General features: G+C 44.9%; 1 protein-coding gene across 2 annotated transcripts in view; it reads right to left on the reverse strand.

The window, feature by feature from the left end:
• LOC111149001 (defective in cullin neddylation 1 domain containing 4) overlaps positions 1–17,419 on the reverse strand; it is a 70,296-nt gene that overhangs the window by 24,718 nt on the left and 28,159 nt on the right. The window contains exons 4-6 of one of the 2 annotated variants that reach the window (XM_022505870.1): positions 14,468–14,582; positions 10,791–10,882; positions 2,569–2,639 (exon numbers count right to left, since the gene is read on the reverse strand). In XM_022505870.1, coding sequence (XP_022361578.1) covers positions 2,569–2,639; positions 10,791–10,882; positions 14,468–14,582 — 278 coding nt within the window. Of the gene's footprint in view, positions 1–2,568; positions 2,640–10,790; positions 10,883–14,224; positions 14,304–14,467; positions 14,583–17,419 lie in introns of those variants that run through there. The other variant, XM_022505871.1, reaches the window with a different exon arrangement.

Below are 17,419 nucleotides of genomic sequence, written 5' to 3' on the forward strand. Positions count from 1 at the left end.
TAGCTTTTCTTGGAATTTTGACTCTGGCATATCAATTTACCTAGGTGAAATGACCCACATTTTCTAATTCAAACTTGGTATCTTCTCACAGAATATCTATACTCAAATCCTCTACTGGAGAGATTTAAAGTCCACATAAACACTTGTTAAGTTAAAACAATGGTTAGGACACACACACACACACACACACACACACACACACACTAATATGCAAGAAATGTGGCTAAAAAACCAAGTCGATATTTGCGATGAGTATTTCTTTACACAAAATGGACTTTTTCTTATGGTAGCTTATCAGGATGCTAATTACTTAAATAAAGGATTTTGTTGTTGCCTTAGTAAATGACAGCACATTTGAATTTTACGAGCCTGCTTAAATTTTATAAGCTGTAAGTCTCAGGCAAGGTGAGGGCTTTACAACATTTATTTTTTTTTTTTTAAGATTTTATTCATTATTTATTGCTTCCCACTGAGCCCCAATGTGGGGCTCGATCTCAGAACCCTGGGATCATGACCTGAGCCGAAGACAGACACTTAATGACTGAGCCACCCAGGTGCCCTACAACCTACTTTTAAAGTGTTTTCAAGTGCTAAGTCAACAGAGCATGACAAGCCTTTAAAAAACTATCTCAACACTTATTTTTCAAATGTTAACACTTCCGACATTGGGATGTGTTCACAACTGATGCATATCAGTTTACTTAGCAAATGTTTTTCTTTCTTAGTGATGATATAAAATATAACTTCTATTGGTGCCTTAGAACTGACGCACGGTAATAAATACTTTAGGATAATATTCTGAATTCGGTCTCCCGGTCTTCAGTGTGATTTCACATTTCAAGACTATTTCTTTTCCTACAGAAATCGAGAACGAAAGGCCTCATCACTGCTCCACAAAAGGATACTAAGAGCAGCTCTCTGTAGCTGAGGACAGCTATCTGAAGAACTAGAATCAAGGGCAGCACTCCCTCCTCTCCAACAGGCCTTCCCTGCCCCGGGAGTAAATGCTCCCACAAAGCCTCTCGAAATGCCTCTCACATTGGCGGTCCTGATCTCCTCCCTTCCTGGCCCTGCTGTCCACCCCTCCTCCCATCCAGGCTGACATCTGTGCTCCTTAGGTCTGCTCTCAGGCCCAACTCACTCTTACCCCTCTTACCATTCAGTCCAGAAAACACTCTGCCAACCTCAGCCCAGCCACCATCAGGAAATTTCCTTCATAAAGCTGGTGAAATATTCTTTTCTGTGTCTATGACTAGTAGTCTATGGGCCTCATCAGGCAAATACTCTTTATTGGCCCAGTTGTCCCTAAACCTTTAGAGCAGGCTGAATAATTTATTAAGATCCCTGAACTAGATCACATTAAAATAAAAAATATAAGGACAGAAATCCATGTAATGAGCTAAAAGCTCTTTAGAAAAAGTAAAGCGTTGGGGGGAGTTGGGGCAGGACAGAGGCATAGAAATGTTAAGGATAAAGAAAAGTTTTAAGAAAAAGTGTGACGTCTTCATTTCTAGTTGTCTTTAAGAGCATGAGCACCAGCGATCTTGCCAAGAAGAGTCTGAATGAGAGGGACGATCTCTTGAGATCTCTTCTAGATCATAAATTCATTTAGAAGCTAAGACATGTTTGTTAAATCGGAGGCTAATGCGGTATCAGACTGCGTGGTTAATGAGCCAGGGCACTTGTATAGTATCGTTTTTCATGTTAGTGTAAGAGAGACGATGTAGGACAGGAAAAAATGTTCAACAATACCATGATGATAAGACTTAAGAAAAAATAATTAAGTGTATAAAGTAACTTCTAATTAAAAATTTTTAAGGACATACTTAGGGCCTTTATATATTAAAAAGTAATCCCTGTGTTAAATCTGATCAGAAGTGGAAGAGCTATGAAAAATTCTTGATCATTACAACCTACTCAAAACCCTGATGAATAATTAATTATTCAAAGATCTGGACAAACTCTACATTGGGCTGGAATGACTACAGAGGGGGACAGATAGACTGTGACTCAGTCTCCTGACTGATCCCCACTGAAGGTACACAGGCCCATACCACTTTTTAAACATCTAGCCTAATTACTTTATTATAACCAGGCCTTTCAAATACAAGAACGTAAACAAGAAAAAAATGACTAACCAGTCACACCATACCAATTGCAATGAAAAAATTTTGCTTAGAGGGGCGCCTGGGTGGCTCAGTGGGTTAAGCCGCTGCCTTCGGCTCAGGTCATGATCTCAGGGTCCTGGGATTGAGTCCCGCATCGGGTTCTCTGCTCAGCAGGGAGCCTGCTTCTCTCTCTCTCTCTCTCTCTCTCTCTTTCTCTCTCTGCCTGCCTCTCTATCTACTTGTGATCTCTCTCTGTCAAATAAATAAATAAAATCTTTAAAAAAAAAAATTAAAAAAAAAATTTTGCTTAGAAATCAAATTAGATTGGAACTTGTTGCCTAGATTGCCTCATAAAACTAACACACACCGTTACTTTTTTACTGTTGCTTTATTTGTCAAGGGACAAAAGAGGTAAGGAAAATAGTCAACTGATTTGCCTACCTTAATAGGCTACACTTACATTTTCTGGTTCGACACCAATGTCTTCACAGAATTTCTCCATGCCTTCAGGGCCTACGATATCATCAGTACCTGTGATGAAATGAAACCTTATATAAATTTAATCTTACCAGGTACACTATTACTCCTATAGTAGTGTTATACAGTTAAAATATGATTAAAGGAAACTAAAATCAAGTAACACAGGCCATAATCCTTTCTGAAAAAAAGAAGTCACCAAGTATAAACTAGAAAATATTCTGGAATTTCCATTACTTTTTAAAGAATTCGGCTCTGCACAATGATTTAAGTCAGTTTATTGCCACGTCTTCCAACCTGAGGACACAGGCTACAAATAATTTGCGTCTAGAGATAAGGCTACCTGAGTTCAACTCCTTCTCTTTCAAGGAGCTCATAGCTCTATCTTATTTTGGTGATAATTTCAATATATACAATAATCTCTGGAAACCCGAGAACCACATAACATTCTTTACAAAATTAACTGGGAAATAACATAATTGCTTCTCTTCCGTAGGAGAAAAGCAAGCAGTCTTTCTGTTCTTGATAAGGCAATAAAGCCTCTTTCTTCCCACTCTGGCTTCAGCTTTGTTTCCTCCTAAAAGAACTGCCTACATGTTCTAGCTCTACTTTATTGCCCATTCATTCTTCAACCACTGCAATTTAGTTTTTGCTCCTCTCTCTCTATTGAAGCTCTTCTTGCCAAGGTCACCAACAACACCTTCACTGCCAAATCTAACAGACAACTGGTTTTTATCTGAACTCTCTGTGCTATCTGAAACTTTGGAGCTCTTTCTTCACAAAGTTTGCCTCTGCCCACAGCTTCTGGAAGTACCCTCTCTCATCTGGTTTTCCTCCTACTTCTCTTTTGGCCTCTTCATGTGTTCCTTTGCTTCCTCCCAACATGTTAAATTTGACGTGTGGAGTTCCATCTTGAAACCTTTCCTAGTCCCTTCTATACCTTCTGCCAAGGAAGTTGCAAGGGCACTCAAGCTCTCGGGCCCACGCTTTCCCTCTTAGCTTGGGACTGTCTACCACGTCCTGTCGAACGGCCACAGATGAACTCATCTTCTGCCCTGAGCCACCTCCTGCATTTCATTTTCAGCCACCACCTCACTGACCAGATCATCTCTCCATGCCACGCCTGCTTATCCTCCCGTAGTCCCTCTCAGCTGGTGGCCCCACCAGAAAACAGAAACCTGGGAGTCATCCTTGACCTCTCCCTTCTTCCACATGCTCCACGTCCGGTCAACTAGCAGGTGCCATGCCAATTCTGCTTTCCAAATATTTCTGAGGCGCACCTATCCTGTGCTAGCCTGTTCAGGCTTTATTCTCCCATGCAGATGACCACAGCAGTCTCCTTGGGATTCTCCTGAATTCCATAGCCCCGCATCCCCCGACCCACCCTGCGCACAGCCACCTAAAGGAGCCATCCCAGACATAAACCCCATGCTGGCTTCAAGCCCTTCAGTGGCTCCCCACTCCCCGAGGATGAGGTCCAAAGTCTGGCATATCCAATAAGGTTCTCTAGGATTTAGAGCCTCCCTTCCTCTTCAGCCTCCCATCTCTCCACCTTCAGCTCAATCTTCTTAGAAAGAAATGAATCAATAAGCAGTCCTCAATGAATAAAAACTGAGACCCAGAAACACTTACCTGTGGTTTGCTCGGCACACATGTCCTGCCACACACCTAACACCAGACTGTTCTCTGTGGCCTCAGCCCGTCTTCCTCTCCCCCTTCCCAGTGTTAGCTGGCCGGCTCGTTCAGTCCTGAAGACTGAAACCAGACAGGGAGTCCTCCACTCCCCCCCACCGCACCCCTGCAGAGACTGGGAGGGGCAGTCCTCTGTGACCCTGCCATCCCAGGAGCATCTTCTCACATGCGGCCCATCTGCGTTAAGTCCTGGCTCCTGTGTCTTTCCCTCGTGATTCCTCCAAAGTAAGAGCTATGTACTTCCAAGGGACCCTCAGCACCCCACCTGTCACGGAGCAGGTGCTTTTAGAAAGCGTACTGGATGAATGAGTGAAGAGTGGAATACAGGAGTCCCTCTACAATCTCTGCACAGCCCCTAGATCTAGCAAGCCCTGCAGAATCCCACCATCTTCATAGCTCTGTTTCATCCAGGTAACACTGACCTGACACACGGTGGACCTTTGCTAAAGACGGAGAAAACATGGGCCCTGCCCTCCAGGAAGGAAGACAGAGCATAGGAGTAATTCCTTTTTTTTTTCTTCTTTATTTTTTTTTTTTTAAGTAATCTGTACACCCAACATGGGGCTTGAACTCACAACCCGGAGATCAAGAGTTGCATGCGTAACCACCCGAGCCAGCCAGGAGTAATTTCAATACAAAATAATGATATACAGAGGTGCCTAGGGGGGCAGGATCCACGGAGCATGCAACGCTCGATCTTGGGGCTGTGGTCCAAGTGCTACGTTGGATGTAGAGATTACTTAAAAAAAAAATAATAAACAACAATAAATGTATAAGGTTGCTGTCCTCAACATAAAATGAATATTAAAATCACCTAGAGGGCTTGTTGGAAAGTCTTATGTCATTTCCCTGCTTCAAAGCCTTGGCTCCCCTCAAGTCAAACTCAGGCCCTTCCCTTGTAATGTGGCCACCGCAAATATTTTCTCTGCATGTTGTTATTCTCCTTCGCATCACAAATGTGCTGTTTTGTTACAAAATGTTTTGTTTCACATATTCAAATCCGTTCCCCTTTTTGGGGATTTTCTTTTTTTCTCTTTTTATTTTACACGTTTTTCTTTTTCTTTTTTTTTTTTTTTAAAGATTTTATTTATTTATTTGACAGAGAGATCACAAGCAGGCAGAGAGGCAGGCAGAGAGAGGAGGAAGCAGGCTCCCTGCTGAGCAGACAGCCCGATGTGGGGCTCGATCCTAGGACTCTGAGACCATGACCTGAGCCGACGGCAGCGGCTTAATCCACTGAGCCACCCAGGCGCCCCTTTACACGTTTTTCTACATAGTCCTAATTTACTTATCTTGATGACTGGGGTAAAAGCTATTGTTGAAACAAAAATTTAAATACTGAAATCTTTAAATAATACTTAAATATTAAGACAATAATAAAAATTATTATCCAAATAAAAGAACTGCATTTCTAATCCAGTTATGTTTTGCTACATTAATACACACACATGATATAAAAGTTCATGTCAAAGTGAAAGTGAAAAAAAATTAGAAAGCAAGTTTCCCCTCCAACCCTTCCCTACTCCTCAGAGACAATCATTTATTAAACAGTCCTTTAAATAGCCTTCCCGAAATAAGTTGCTTATAGAATTCTACAGGCATGGAATAGGTCCATGTTTATTTGCTGTTTCTGTTCGTCCATGAAGTTCTCCGTGGCTTTCCAGGGAGAATCTGATCATTTCATCTCCAGCCAATGTTCGTTTTTGCCTGCTCCTTTCCAATGACTTATTCCCCATTCTTTCCATCTCTTGTCTAACAGCACTGGCTCATCATTTCCAAAACATGGGCAAATAAGCATCGCCAGGGGTGAGAACCCTTATCTCTCTTCACTCAAATGAAAACACATTCAGCATTTTACCACCTGACAGGCTGCAAGCTCTGGCTTTGAGGGTGTGGACACCCACACGTGGGCAGCACGTAAATATTCTGCAAATGACACAGGAATACAGCCACATGGGAAAACGCTCCAATAGACAAAATCAGGGCAAAGGAGACTAAAAAGAAAAAGGTGTTTTCTGCTCTCAGACTTAGGTATGAGCAAATACACAATGAAATCACTTATTAGTTTGCTGACACACAAGGGTTCACACTAGGCCTGTAAATCCTGCCCCTCGCTTTGGTCCCCGTGCGTACCTGGTGGTCTGCTCAGGCGAGGACCCGCACATGCGCTCTGCTAGTGGCCTGTCTTCCGTCACCTCCCTGCACGGAAGCGTGTGTACGGGTCACTGTCCTGGCCATGGTTCTACTACTGTAAAGATTCCAGCGACAAGATCCAAGAAGAGTTCTTCTTGTGAGGAAATATCCACCCATTCCTATTATGCTAAGAGGTTTTGTTCTTAGGAACAGATGCCTTTTTTTGGTCACTACTGGGAGGACCCCTTGAGAGGTAGTTGCAGATGTGAAAGAAAAAGTTACTTTATAATTCATTTAAAATTCCTGTCTTTGGTTTCCATTCCTCCCAACTGGAAAGTGCTCTTCTGCCGTAACCGTGAGCCTTGAGCCTTGTAAGGTGCCTCCTTTTCCCCAGGCCTGTGCACAGGCACTTGGTGGGTCCCGGCTGACCTTGTCCACCCTCCAGACTGGCCACTGACGCCTCTCTCTGCCAGTATTCAGCCCAAAGACGATGCTTCTCGGGTCTGTCTGTTAGCCTGAGTGCACCCCAGAGCCTGGCACCCAGCAGGCCCTCAGGGGAGGTTTGCTGACATATACCGCGCGGCTATCATGTTAAGTTCTCCAGGGTTCTTCCTTTCCTCCAGATTCTACGCGATGCCATTGTCCTATTACCTACAATACTTGCCTCTGTTGTCTCTAAAGAGCAAGTTTTAACCATATGCCTTGCAGGGGCATGACTCTGGCCAAAGTAGTATTTTATCCTAAAAACCGTAAAATATAGCTTGTCAATCAACATTATTTAAAAGATACCCATAATTCTGCTACTTAAAACAATTTTTCTCTTTTAGCCATGGTCTTTCTCGTGCATGCACTGAGATTTAGTTGTAATCACGCTGCTCGTTGGGATCAGGAATTTATCAATTCACACGTAGAATTCAGCCATCTTAACTCCACCATTAAGAACTGAGAAGTCTTCATTCTGAATACAGAACTGGCTGACACGAAGTGGTTAGAGGTGAAGCATGAAGGAGATGATTTTTAAAAGTTGTATCGAAAATCCTAAGCTGTGGATTGCCCTGGTAACAAGCCAGTGGAGATATATCTGGAAAGCAGATATACCGACAACGCTCTAAAAACAAAAGTAGCCCCCCCACTTTCCCCACCATCCTAAGCAGGGGCCCCTCATAAATATATTTAACCTTTTTCATGGTGGCCTCAGGCCCTCAGGGGAAAGCTTCCATAATGCCATGACCCTGCATCCCTGAGGCAAATGAGGCCACACTGTCCCTTACCTTACCTGTAACCTCTGTTCCCTTGCTGACAGATCACTTGGTCACTTAGCATCTGCTCCTGGTCCTTAATCTCATTCTGGTAAACCCAAACACAATCCTGTCATAGAACTTAATCCAAAACAGAAACTAAGGACCTGGAGTCAGGACTTGGGAAAACTTCTATGGTTTACATATATGTGAGCTTCCTTGTAACTCTGACTTCGACAATGGCACGTGTTTGGCTTAATTCCTTATTCTTAGATAGACTTCAGAAAGTAGACGTTATCAGGTCAATTGCTCAGGTAACACTGGTTATTTTTCATCCTAATGGAAAGAGCTGGGACTCCTGTTGCAGATGGAGGTCTGCCATGGGCAGTGGGGGACAGGTAATCTCAAGCACTTTCGTCCAGTGACAACCTGATTAGCAAGGCCCTGTTACTGAGCAGGGGGCAGTGGAGGGCACCCCAGGAACCACAGCATGTGTACCAATGTTAAAAAACCCCTTCTCAGAGCACCAGGGGAGCTTGGCCCTTACCAGCCAGGGGTCCACTCTGTTGGCTCTCGGTCCCCCACCAACTAACCCCTGTAGAGGAGCCGCCAAGGCCTCCAGAGGCACCAGGGAGGCGAGCTGGACTGAGCAGATGGTAGTTTCTCTGGCTTTGATTTCCCCAACCCCACAGCCGAGCCACACCGCCGGAAAAGATGGCCAGCCTACCCCTTCGTGGGCGAGACCTGCAGCCAGCTGGGATGTGGCTTTCAAATGTTCCCTAGTCACAGTGTAAAGGAGGAATGAACTCTGGGAAGAAGGGAAGAGGCACCCCAGTGAGATGACTACACCACAAAGGCCCCTACCGCCCCTCTACCCACCCCAGATGAGAGTGCAAGGAGTCAAGCCCATGCCAGTTGCTCTTTCCCAAGGAAACAGAACTCACCATGGGTGCTAAAGCCTTCCTCTTGCTAGTTAGTGCCCCAATCCCCTCCCCTGCCCCACCACAGCCTCCTAGCCTGCCATCCCCCCACCCCCCCACCCCCCCGCCCCGCAGACTCATCCCACAGCACCACCTGACAGTCGCCCTGGGTCATGTCACCATTTGCTTTTCTTGAATAATGATCTACAGCTTTTATTCATGTGCATGGGATATTAGAAGGGAAAGCAGGTATCAGCTGGAGCTCTTCATTAGACCCAATTTCAAGCCATTTTCCCTACCAACACAGGAAAAGAAGACAAAATGGGGGAGGGGAGTAAAAACAGGGATGGCCGCACCCACAAAAACTGTTTGCAGAGATGAACTGCAAGGAACCACCTGGCAGGGATTTCAAGGAACCTAAAGAATGTGGCTTAATCTTTATCCCAAATGTCACCTTCCTGAGCCAGAGAAAAGCAAACAAGAAGGAAAACTGTAGCCTGCCCTTTTTAAAGGACACAGAAATGTGGCCATACCATGAAAAAATGATGTTTGCTTGGAAAGACACACACACACACACACACACACACACACACACACAAAATAGCTATGCTCTGATGGCAGAATTAAGTGTACTTTTTGTCTGTTTAAAAGACAAAACTTTTTCCTTTTCATAACCTATTTCCATAAAAATCAATGTGAACCAAGACAAGAAAGCAAAAAACCTTCATAATCAAAGTAATATAAATATGAAAAGACCACATTCAGCACCCAAGTATCAAACACCTGGCAAAGGGCCAACCGCTTTTCCTAGGAATACAAAATGTCTTCGAGAGATTCACTTTCTCTCGATGTAACATGGAAACACATACATTCTAATACTATGTAAGTATTTGTACTAAGGTCCATGCCCTGCAAACAAAATCCAGCTCCAACTAGTTCAAGCAATGAAGGAGAATTCATTAGAAAGATATCGGAGTAGCTCGGGAAAATCAAAAGACCTACAGGGAAACAGGATCATGTCCTTTCAAGTCTACCACCCAGGAGAGAAAATGCTCTTCTCCTAGCTTCAATCTGAAAATCCCAGGGAATTTGATCAGATTGGCCTGGCCTGAGTTACCTGCCAGCCCCTGGAACAACTTCTGTGGCCAAAGGCACAAGGTTCTTAATAGAAAACGAACAGGGTGAGGTAGGGGATGGGGTGCAGGGGGGCGGGGGGCGGGGGGAGAGCAGATCAGACCAACAGGAGGAACCCTCGCTTTGACACGTAATAAAAGGGTATGTGAACCAGTTATGAAAATGTCCTGGGTCAGTACAAAGAAGGCTATTAAGCTAATGACGAGGCTTCAAAGATGACCAGCAAGAGCTGTGAGATGTCAGAGCAGAGAGGAAACCCTCCAGGTGGAGGGATGGCAGCGAGTCCGGGAGCGGTCTTTTAACCTGCAGGGAGCACGGAGTTTGCAGCAGGAGGTGAGGCTGGAACGGAGTGTTAGGGAATGACATGTCCGATCTGCTCAGTTTTTTGTTTTTGTTTTGTTTTTTAAGTAAGACCACAGGAGGTCCATGAAACCTAGTTGGGAGCAGAGACAGAGGACAGGAAAATCGGTTTGAAAGGGGCTGAAATTGTCAAATACGCAGGCTAGGAGAGGGCCAGAAACACAGCAAAGAGGAAGGGGAGGAGAGCCTTCAGCTCAAACTCGTCTGGAAATACTCCTTTTCTTTTTACCCTGCACACAGCCACAGTGACAAGCCACCCTGGATTTCAGTCTGATATTATCCAACCAGTTATTGTGAGCTGCAAAAACAGGACGGAATTTGAGACACTTTAAATGACAAAACAAACTTTTGCCAAATGAGCTTTCAAAATAGACACTTAATAGAAGAAATTCCATTGCACATAAGGGTTCAAAGCAGCAAAGCTTATTTTAACTTTGATGTACAAACCAAAGAGTCACCCACCACCAGCATTCTAAGTAGGTTTCCTAGCAATCCCGAGTATTTCTCCCAAGTGCATTCATCTTCTCAGTTCCCTTCTAGTGTTCTGAATTCTTTGGCTTAGCTGCTGGCTATAAATAGGACATTTGGTGACTTGTTTCGACTATGTTCCCTCCCTCAAACAGGAAGAGACGGCACACATACCACATTAGAAAAGTACACATTTTTAAATTCTTCACTCTTTCCTAAGGCAGTCCTTACAGCCTCAGATCATCTGAACGAGGACCTACCTGCATATTCGTAGAACCACTCTAAGCATCTCTTACTTGAAAAGGCTTCTTCTTCCGTCTTTATTCTGGTTGAATCATACTTCCTATACATGCTAGAAATGGAGAAAGGAGTCTGCAATTATTTAAAGATGCGGAGTTTCTTTTAAGTGGCAGACAGTTTTTTCCTCTTTTACCCAAACCAGACATCTATTCAACCAGTATTTCCAGTATATTTTAAACATTTTGCTTCCTGCACGTGGAATCTTCAGCTTTTGTAACTACACTTTTAAACACAGTCAGACCCAAAACAGAATTAAATGGTAAATACTTGATACAAGTTTTGCTCTGATTAACAAGTACTCAGTAAGGACTGATTTAATATACTCCCCTCTACCTCACGAGCCAGAACAACCTACAGAATGATATAGTGAGACGCAGCCAGAATTGGCTAAGGTGTTTCCTCCCAGCAATGACCCTACAACTCACTCCTGTCTCTGCATTAAATTCTCCTTCCAGGTCTTACAAATCGGGGGGGGCACAGAACGCAGTCTAAGGAAGAACCCGTCGGTATTGGACACGTCAAGGGAATATTAAGCAAATAAAAAGAAACATAAAATTATGTCCAAGCGCCTAAGGGGAAAAAAACTCAGAAGAGAGAAGTACAGGAGCCTGGCTTCGGCCCCTCTCCTGTCATGCCCCATTGGTATGGAAACATCCAGCATAAGCTGCAGAACCAAGTCAGGAAGCCCAGCAGCCTGCTCCTACAATATTGACTCTGCAGGAGTTCTGTATTTTGTGACGACTGGGACCTAAGAACCAAGATGTTCCCCATCTGGGGAAGGGAGAGAAGGCAGGATCTTTAAAGTAGTCCTTTCAACAGAAAATTTCCGACTATATACCTTTTCTTTTCCTCATCTATGTATAAATTGCCTAAACACGTATGTGTATGCATATATATATATATATATATATATATATATGTCAACACTTAAGAATATAGTTTTAGTTTACATATTATATATTACAAAGATCATACACAAGTACATTTTAGTAAGAATTTATTCATGACCTAGACATTCACCAGAATATCTGTATACACCCGATTAGAGATTCTGGGTTTTCATACGGAGCATGGCTGTAGGGTATCAAGATACTGAAACAGCAAACCCCCCAGTTTTGTATCTCTTCTATAGGCCACACTACCCAGAAACAAAGGTGGGACTGGCCAATGGTTCAAACAGAGAGCTTCCAATCCTGGGCCGAGACATTCTCAGCTCACGGACTGTAACCGATCAACAACATGGAGACCTACAGAGGACGCTGCCATGTTTGAATGGCTTCGAAGTACTCTACATAAAAAAGGGCAATTGAGGTGGTATCTCATTGTGGTTTTGATTTGTATTTCTGAGATACCACCTCACACCAGTCAGAATGGCTAAAATTAACAAGTCAGGAAATGACAGATGCTGGCGAGGATGCGGAGAAAGGGGAACCCTCCTACACTGTTGGTGGGAATGCAAGCTGGTGCGACCACTCTGGAAAACAGCATGGAGGTTCCTCAAAATGTTGAAAATAGAACTACCCTATGACCCAGCAATTGCACTGCTGGGTATTTACCCTAAAGATACAAACGTAGTGATCCGAAGGGGCACGTGCACCTGAATGTTTATAGCAGCAATGTCTACAATAGCCAAACTATGGAAAGAACCTAGATGTCCATCAACAGACGAATGGATAAAGAAGATGTGGTATATATACACAATGGAATACTATGCAGCCATCAAAAGAAATGAAATCTTGCCATTTGCGACGACGTGGATGGAACTAGAGGGTATCATGCTTAGCGTAATAAGTCAATCGGAGAAAGACAACTATCATATGATCTCCCTGATATGAGGGAGAGGAGATGCAACATGGGGGGTGAAGGGGGTAGGAGAAGAGTAAATGAAACAAGATGGGATTGGGAGGGAGACAAACCATAAGTGACCCTTAATCTCACAAAACAAACTGAGGGTTAATGGGGGGAGGGGGGTTGGGGGGGTGGGATTATGGACATTGGGGAGGGTATGTGCTATGGTGAGTGCTGTGAAGTGTGTAAACCTGGCGATTCACAGACCTGTACCCCTGGGGATAAAAAGATATTATATGTTTATGAAAAATAAAATTAAAAAAAAAAGGGCAATTGAGTACTATTTGGTAAATAAAAGATACCGATACATGTGATTACATGAATGAACCTCAGAAACAACATGCAAAGTCAAAGAAGCGTGACACAAACACACCGCTCACGTGAAATGCCCAGGAAAGGCCAATCTGTACACGGCCGCTAAATGGGGGGTTGTGGGCATCTGGGGGTGAGAACGGGGTTGGGGAGGGGGACTGTGAATGGGCCTCAGGGATCTCACTGGGGTGGTGGACATCTTCTAAAACTGGTTTGTGTGATGGTTGCGTTAACTCTTAACTACTTGGTAAAAATCACTGAATTGTACACTTAACGTGGATGAGAGCTACGGTATGTAAATAAAGTTGGTTGTTTTTTTTTTTTGAAAAGACCGAGAATGAAACTCAGCCAAAGCTACAGACCCCTACCCCTTGGGTGGCCAGTGAAATGCTATCCTATCGGCAAGAAGACATCACACCCTCCCGCAATGCAGCTACCGGTTTCTAAGCAGCTTTCTCATACGGAGTTATCCCAGCGAGTGGTGAGAAGTAACGAGGGCGGTGGACAGAGTCACAAACTCCATGTGACTATTATCATTTAACAGCTCCATGACCAGAGCATCAACACCACCAAAGAAGTATCAAGTGACTGGCTTCCCAAAGCTGAAAATCACTGGTCGAAACCTTGCTGGTGATTGTCTTAGTCACTGCTACCTTCTTACAGATCACATTTGCTGCTCATCTGGGCTAGGACGAGGGATGCCCATTTTCAGAGTCGAGTTCTTTATCCTTCCAAATGAGGAAGAGCATATTAAGTCCCATGGCAAGAAAACAACAGAAAAATCTCATCTAAATCCCCTTGGTTCATAGATGTGAATATTCAGGCCCATGAGTGAAGTAACCTACAAAGCCAGAATGGAGGAAAGTGGAAAAAAGGCAGAAAAGATTGAAATTATGATGTCTGTTCCCAATGACTCATGAAAATCCAGATGAAAGATTAAAGATGCCTAAGATAAACAAGTCTACTGACTTTCGGAGTGACCAAAACCACTTCTGTGAAAACCAAAACCACTTCTCTGAAAGAGAAGTGGTTTGCAGGGTCTTATTTTTCACGGTTTCTAAAGAAATTCTCACTCATCTGAGACTGGTCTGCCCGGCTAACACTCCAAGCAGGCTCAGAGCGGCCAGGCCCCCGGGCGCTCCCCCAGCCACTGGGCCCTGGGGGCCCTCGTGAAAGCAATTATGGATTCCTGTGATTGTGTTTGGTGAGACCCTCTTAGAGGACAGATACGTACCAATCCTGTGGTCCTCAACGGGCACAGACGGCAAGCCCTTGAAAGGAAAGAAAGAGACTCTACACCAGTTTTGGTGGCTCAACGGACCGAGATAAAAGTTCAATTTCTAAGAACTCGACTTACCTAATTTGGATTTCGTTCATAAACCCACACGTAAAATAAATATCCCAAGATAATTACACTCTGAAAGTGTGCCTCTTTGATACACGTCATCGAGTCTGATCTACTGGCTCTGCGACATACCCATCGTGTCTACTTTTCTTGGCGGATAAGTCATCTCCGGACGCGGGTCTTCTCTTTTTCCTCGGTGGCATCGCTTTACTAAAGCAGTCTGAAGAGCTGCACGAGCGCAGGCTTCCTAGGGACAAAGGGTCACAGGGCACAACAGCCAGTTTAGCAACATCCCACATCCCCAGAGCACGCCACCCGCCAAATTAAGAACGTCCGCGGTTATACTGTAAAGGGTTTTGATGTTATTTGTAAATGTTCTAAGGTGGAAAAAAAAAAGGTTTTTGGTTCCTCTTTGGGAAAATGTTATCGTCAAGAAATAAACCTAGCGATGACTCGAATAAGTTAATATCCCCCGCCCCGAAAAAACACATTAGAAACGGAAGTTATCATGATTTCCATTTACTCTCCAAAAACACTAATGTAAATCATCAAAGCTTTCGGTCTCTTTCACAGGTCAGTGTTCCTTCAAAGGGAACTGCACTGCTATCTCATTTGTGTATTTCATTGGGCAAGGTCAGATCAACCAGTAACCTTGAATCTAAAACACAAACAAGCACATTAGTCCCAATACTGTTAAGCTTCAAGGGATAGCTGATATCCGAAAAACAAGATTTAGATTTTTTGGACAGAAGCCTGACAGGATCTTGAGCAAAATTTCCATACTGATTTTTAGTCTGCTTCTGCCACTTTTGGTCAGGATTTTCAGAAGCAAACCTTCATTTGGTAAAAGATACTAAAATGTACTAACAGATGATCCCAATAGGGAACACGTACAGGGACCTAAGGGTGAGCCAGGCCCGGTTTCTAACACTTAAACGATGTCTTCACTTGTTAACCTCCTACCTGGCGGCTTATGAAAAGAGAATCCTCATTACTGCCCACGCCGATAAGAGAATGGGGGGCAGGGAGAGCTTAGGTTAAGTGGCAAAATTGGAGTTCAAACCCAGACAGTCTTGCTTTGGACTGTCTAAAGCCATTACAACTTACAAAACAATTATAAGATAATTAAAATGTGTCCATCCTGGCACAGGTGCTACCAGATATGCCATCTGGGTCCCACACTAACCCCGAATGTCAGTCTGGCAAGGTAGAGATTGTTATCTCTGCTCGACAGATGGGAAAAACCAAAGCCTGGACATTCAAGTGGTTTTCCAAGGTCCCCAAAGCGCTGAGGGGTGAATTCAGGACCCCCACGTCTCTCCTCCTGCCACTAGTCCCTTGGTAGAAGGCCCTGGGCTCTCCCTGAGTCAGAGGACAAGAGGGAGCTTAAGGAAGGGTGCTGGTGTTCGAATGATCTGCGTTCAGTGAGTAAGTTTATGTGGCTTGGTCCATCACTGACCTATTCTGGTTCACCATTTTAAGAGCAAGAACTATGATGCCTCCCTCCTGGGACTTTCGTGAAGAAACACACGCCCTGAAAGTGCTTCGGTGCCAAACACTGTATGTAGAGAGACGGCAGGGGTATAAACAGACACGCGTTCTAACGGCCGGAACGGAGGGATGTCCGCGCTGCTCAGGCAGACCCCAGAGCCCCGAGTGCTTGCAGCGACCATGGATGTAGGCATGGCTGGCATCCCCATTTTCACAGATGAAGAAACTTAATGAAGATTAAGTCCCAGCCGGAAAGCAGCAGGTAAAGCAGATGACAGAAGCCAAGCAGCTGTGCCACGAAGTCCCCGCGCTCAGCCACTACGCAGTGTCGCCTCTCTGAGGGACAGAGCTCCAGGCGAGGGTGGATGCACAAGGGCTCAGAAAGACCTGGGCGGGGAGAAACACTCCGAAAGCATCAAGACTTACAAGCCAAAGGAGGAGAGCAGGTTTGGAGGTGTGGTCCAGGGCAGCCGAGGTCAGCTCAGGAAGGAGCGGAGGTCCCCACCGGACTGAGGGATGAAGGGCCCACAGCAGCAGGGGGCGAGGATGGAGGTCAGGCTCTGGCGGGCCTGGCTGCAGAGGGATGCGGGTGAGGGAGCCCGCACAGGGCACACGGCAGCTCTTTCTAGAAACCTGCTCTGAGGGCAGGGAGAGAGCTGTCCGTAGCTATAGGTCACAGCCCCAAGAAGAGCGCTGATCAGGACTGGAACCTCAATCCTGGTTCACAGTGAGGCTCACACCTGGTGCTAGGTTCCCAGGGCGACGTGCTGCAGGCACCAAGCGGCCGAGAGCACCTCTTCTGTCATAAACCATGACCACAGCCCGAACGGGGCGGCTGCCCAGTGCCAGGCACTGAACGATGCATGAGCTCAAGGATCCTGCCTCCTCCTCTAGCTCAGAAGCAGACCCCAGACAGGACGAAAAAGACAACCCGCAGTCACCCTTCTCCAGCTCCCCAGATCCTGTGCAAGGATGGCAACGGAGAATTTTTTGGAGACAAAAGGCAGACGGTATCTCTGACCCCAGCAACAGCAGCGGCAACTGGAAGAGGAAGGTGGGGAAAGAGCCTCCCACCACCGCACACACCCCGTCTTCCCTATAGAATGGTCCTGTTTATAAATAACACTAAAGCGTACAAAAAGGTCCAAAGAGTTTCACAGTGACCCAAGCTTTAAAAAAAAAAAAAAAAAAGAAAGAAAGAAAGAAAGAAAGAAAAAAAAAGATTTATTCTTGTCCATGAACGCTTTGGGGTAAGGTCTGCAGAGTGTAACAGTGTGTCCCGCCTGGCTGGAAAGCCAGCCACACGGCTTGGAAACAGTGTGTCCAAGGAAGAGCGCATGTTGGCGAGGACATGGCGCTAACAGGACCATCGTGCACTGCTGGTGGGCAGGTAAGCTGGTGCAGCCACTCTGGAAGACAGTACAGAGGTCCCCCCAGAAATTGAAAATAGGAATATCTACGACCCAGCAATTCTGCTGCTGGGTCTTTATACCCAAGAAAAACAAAAACACTAATTTGAAAAGACTACATGGACTCCAATGCTGGGTGCACCATTATTTACAACAGCCCAGAATGGAAACAACTTTAGTGGCC

The sequence above is a fragment of the Enhydra lutris genome, unplaced genomic scaffold (genome assembly GCF_002288905.1).
Source record: "Enhydra lutris kenyoni isolate GAN:26980312 unplaced genomic scaffold, ASM228890v2 scaffoldscaffold21, whole genome shotgun sequence".
NCBI lineage: Eukaryota > Metazoa > Chordata > Mammalia > Carnivora > Mustelidae > Enhydra > Enhydra lutris.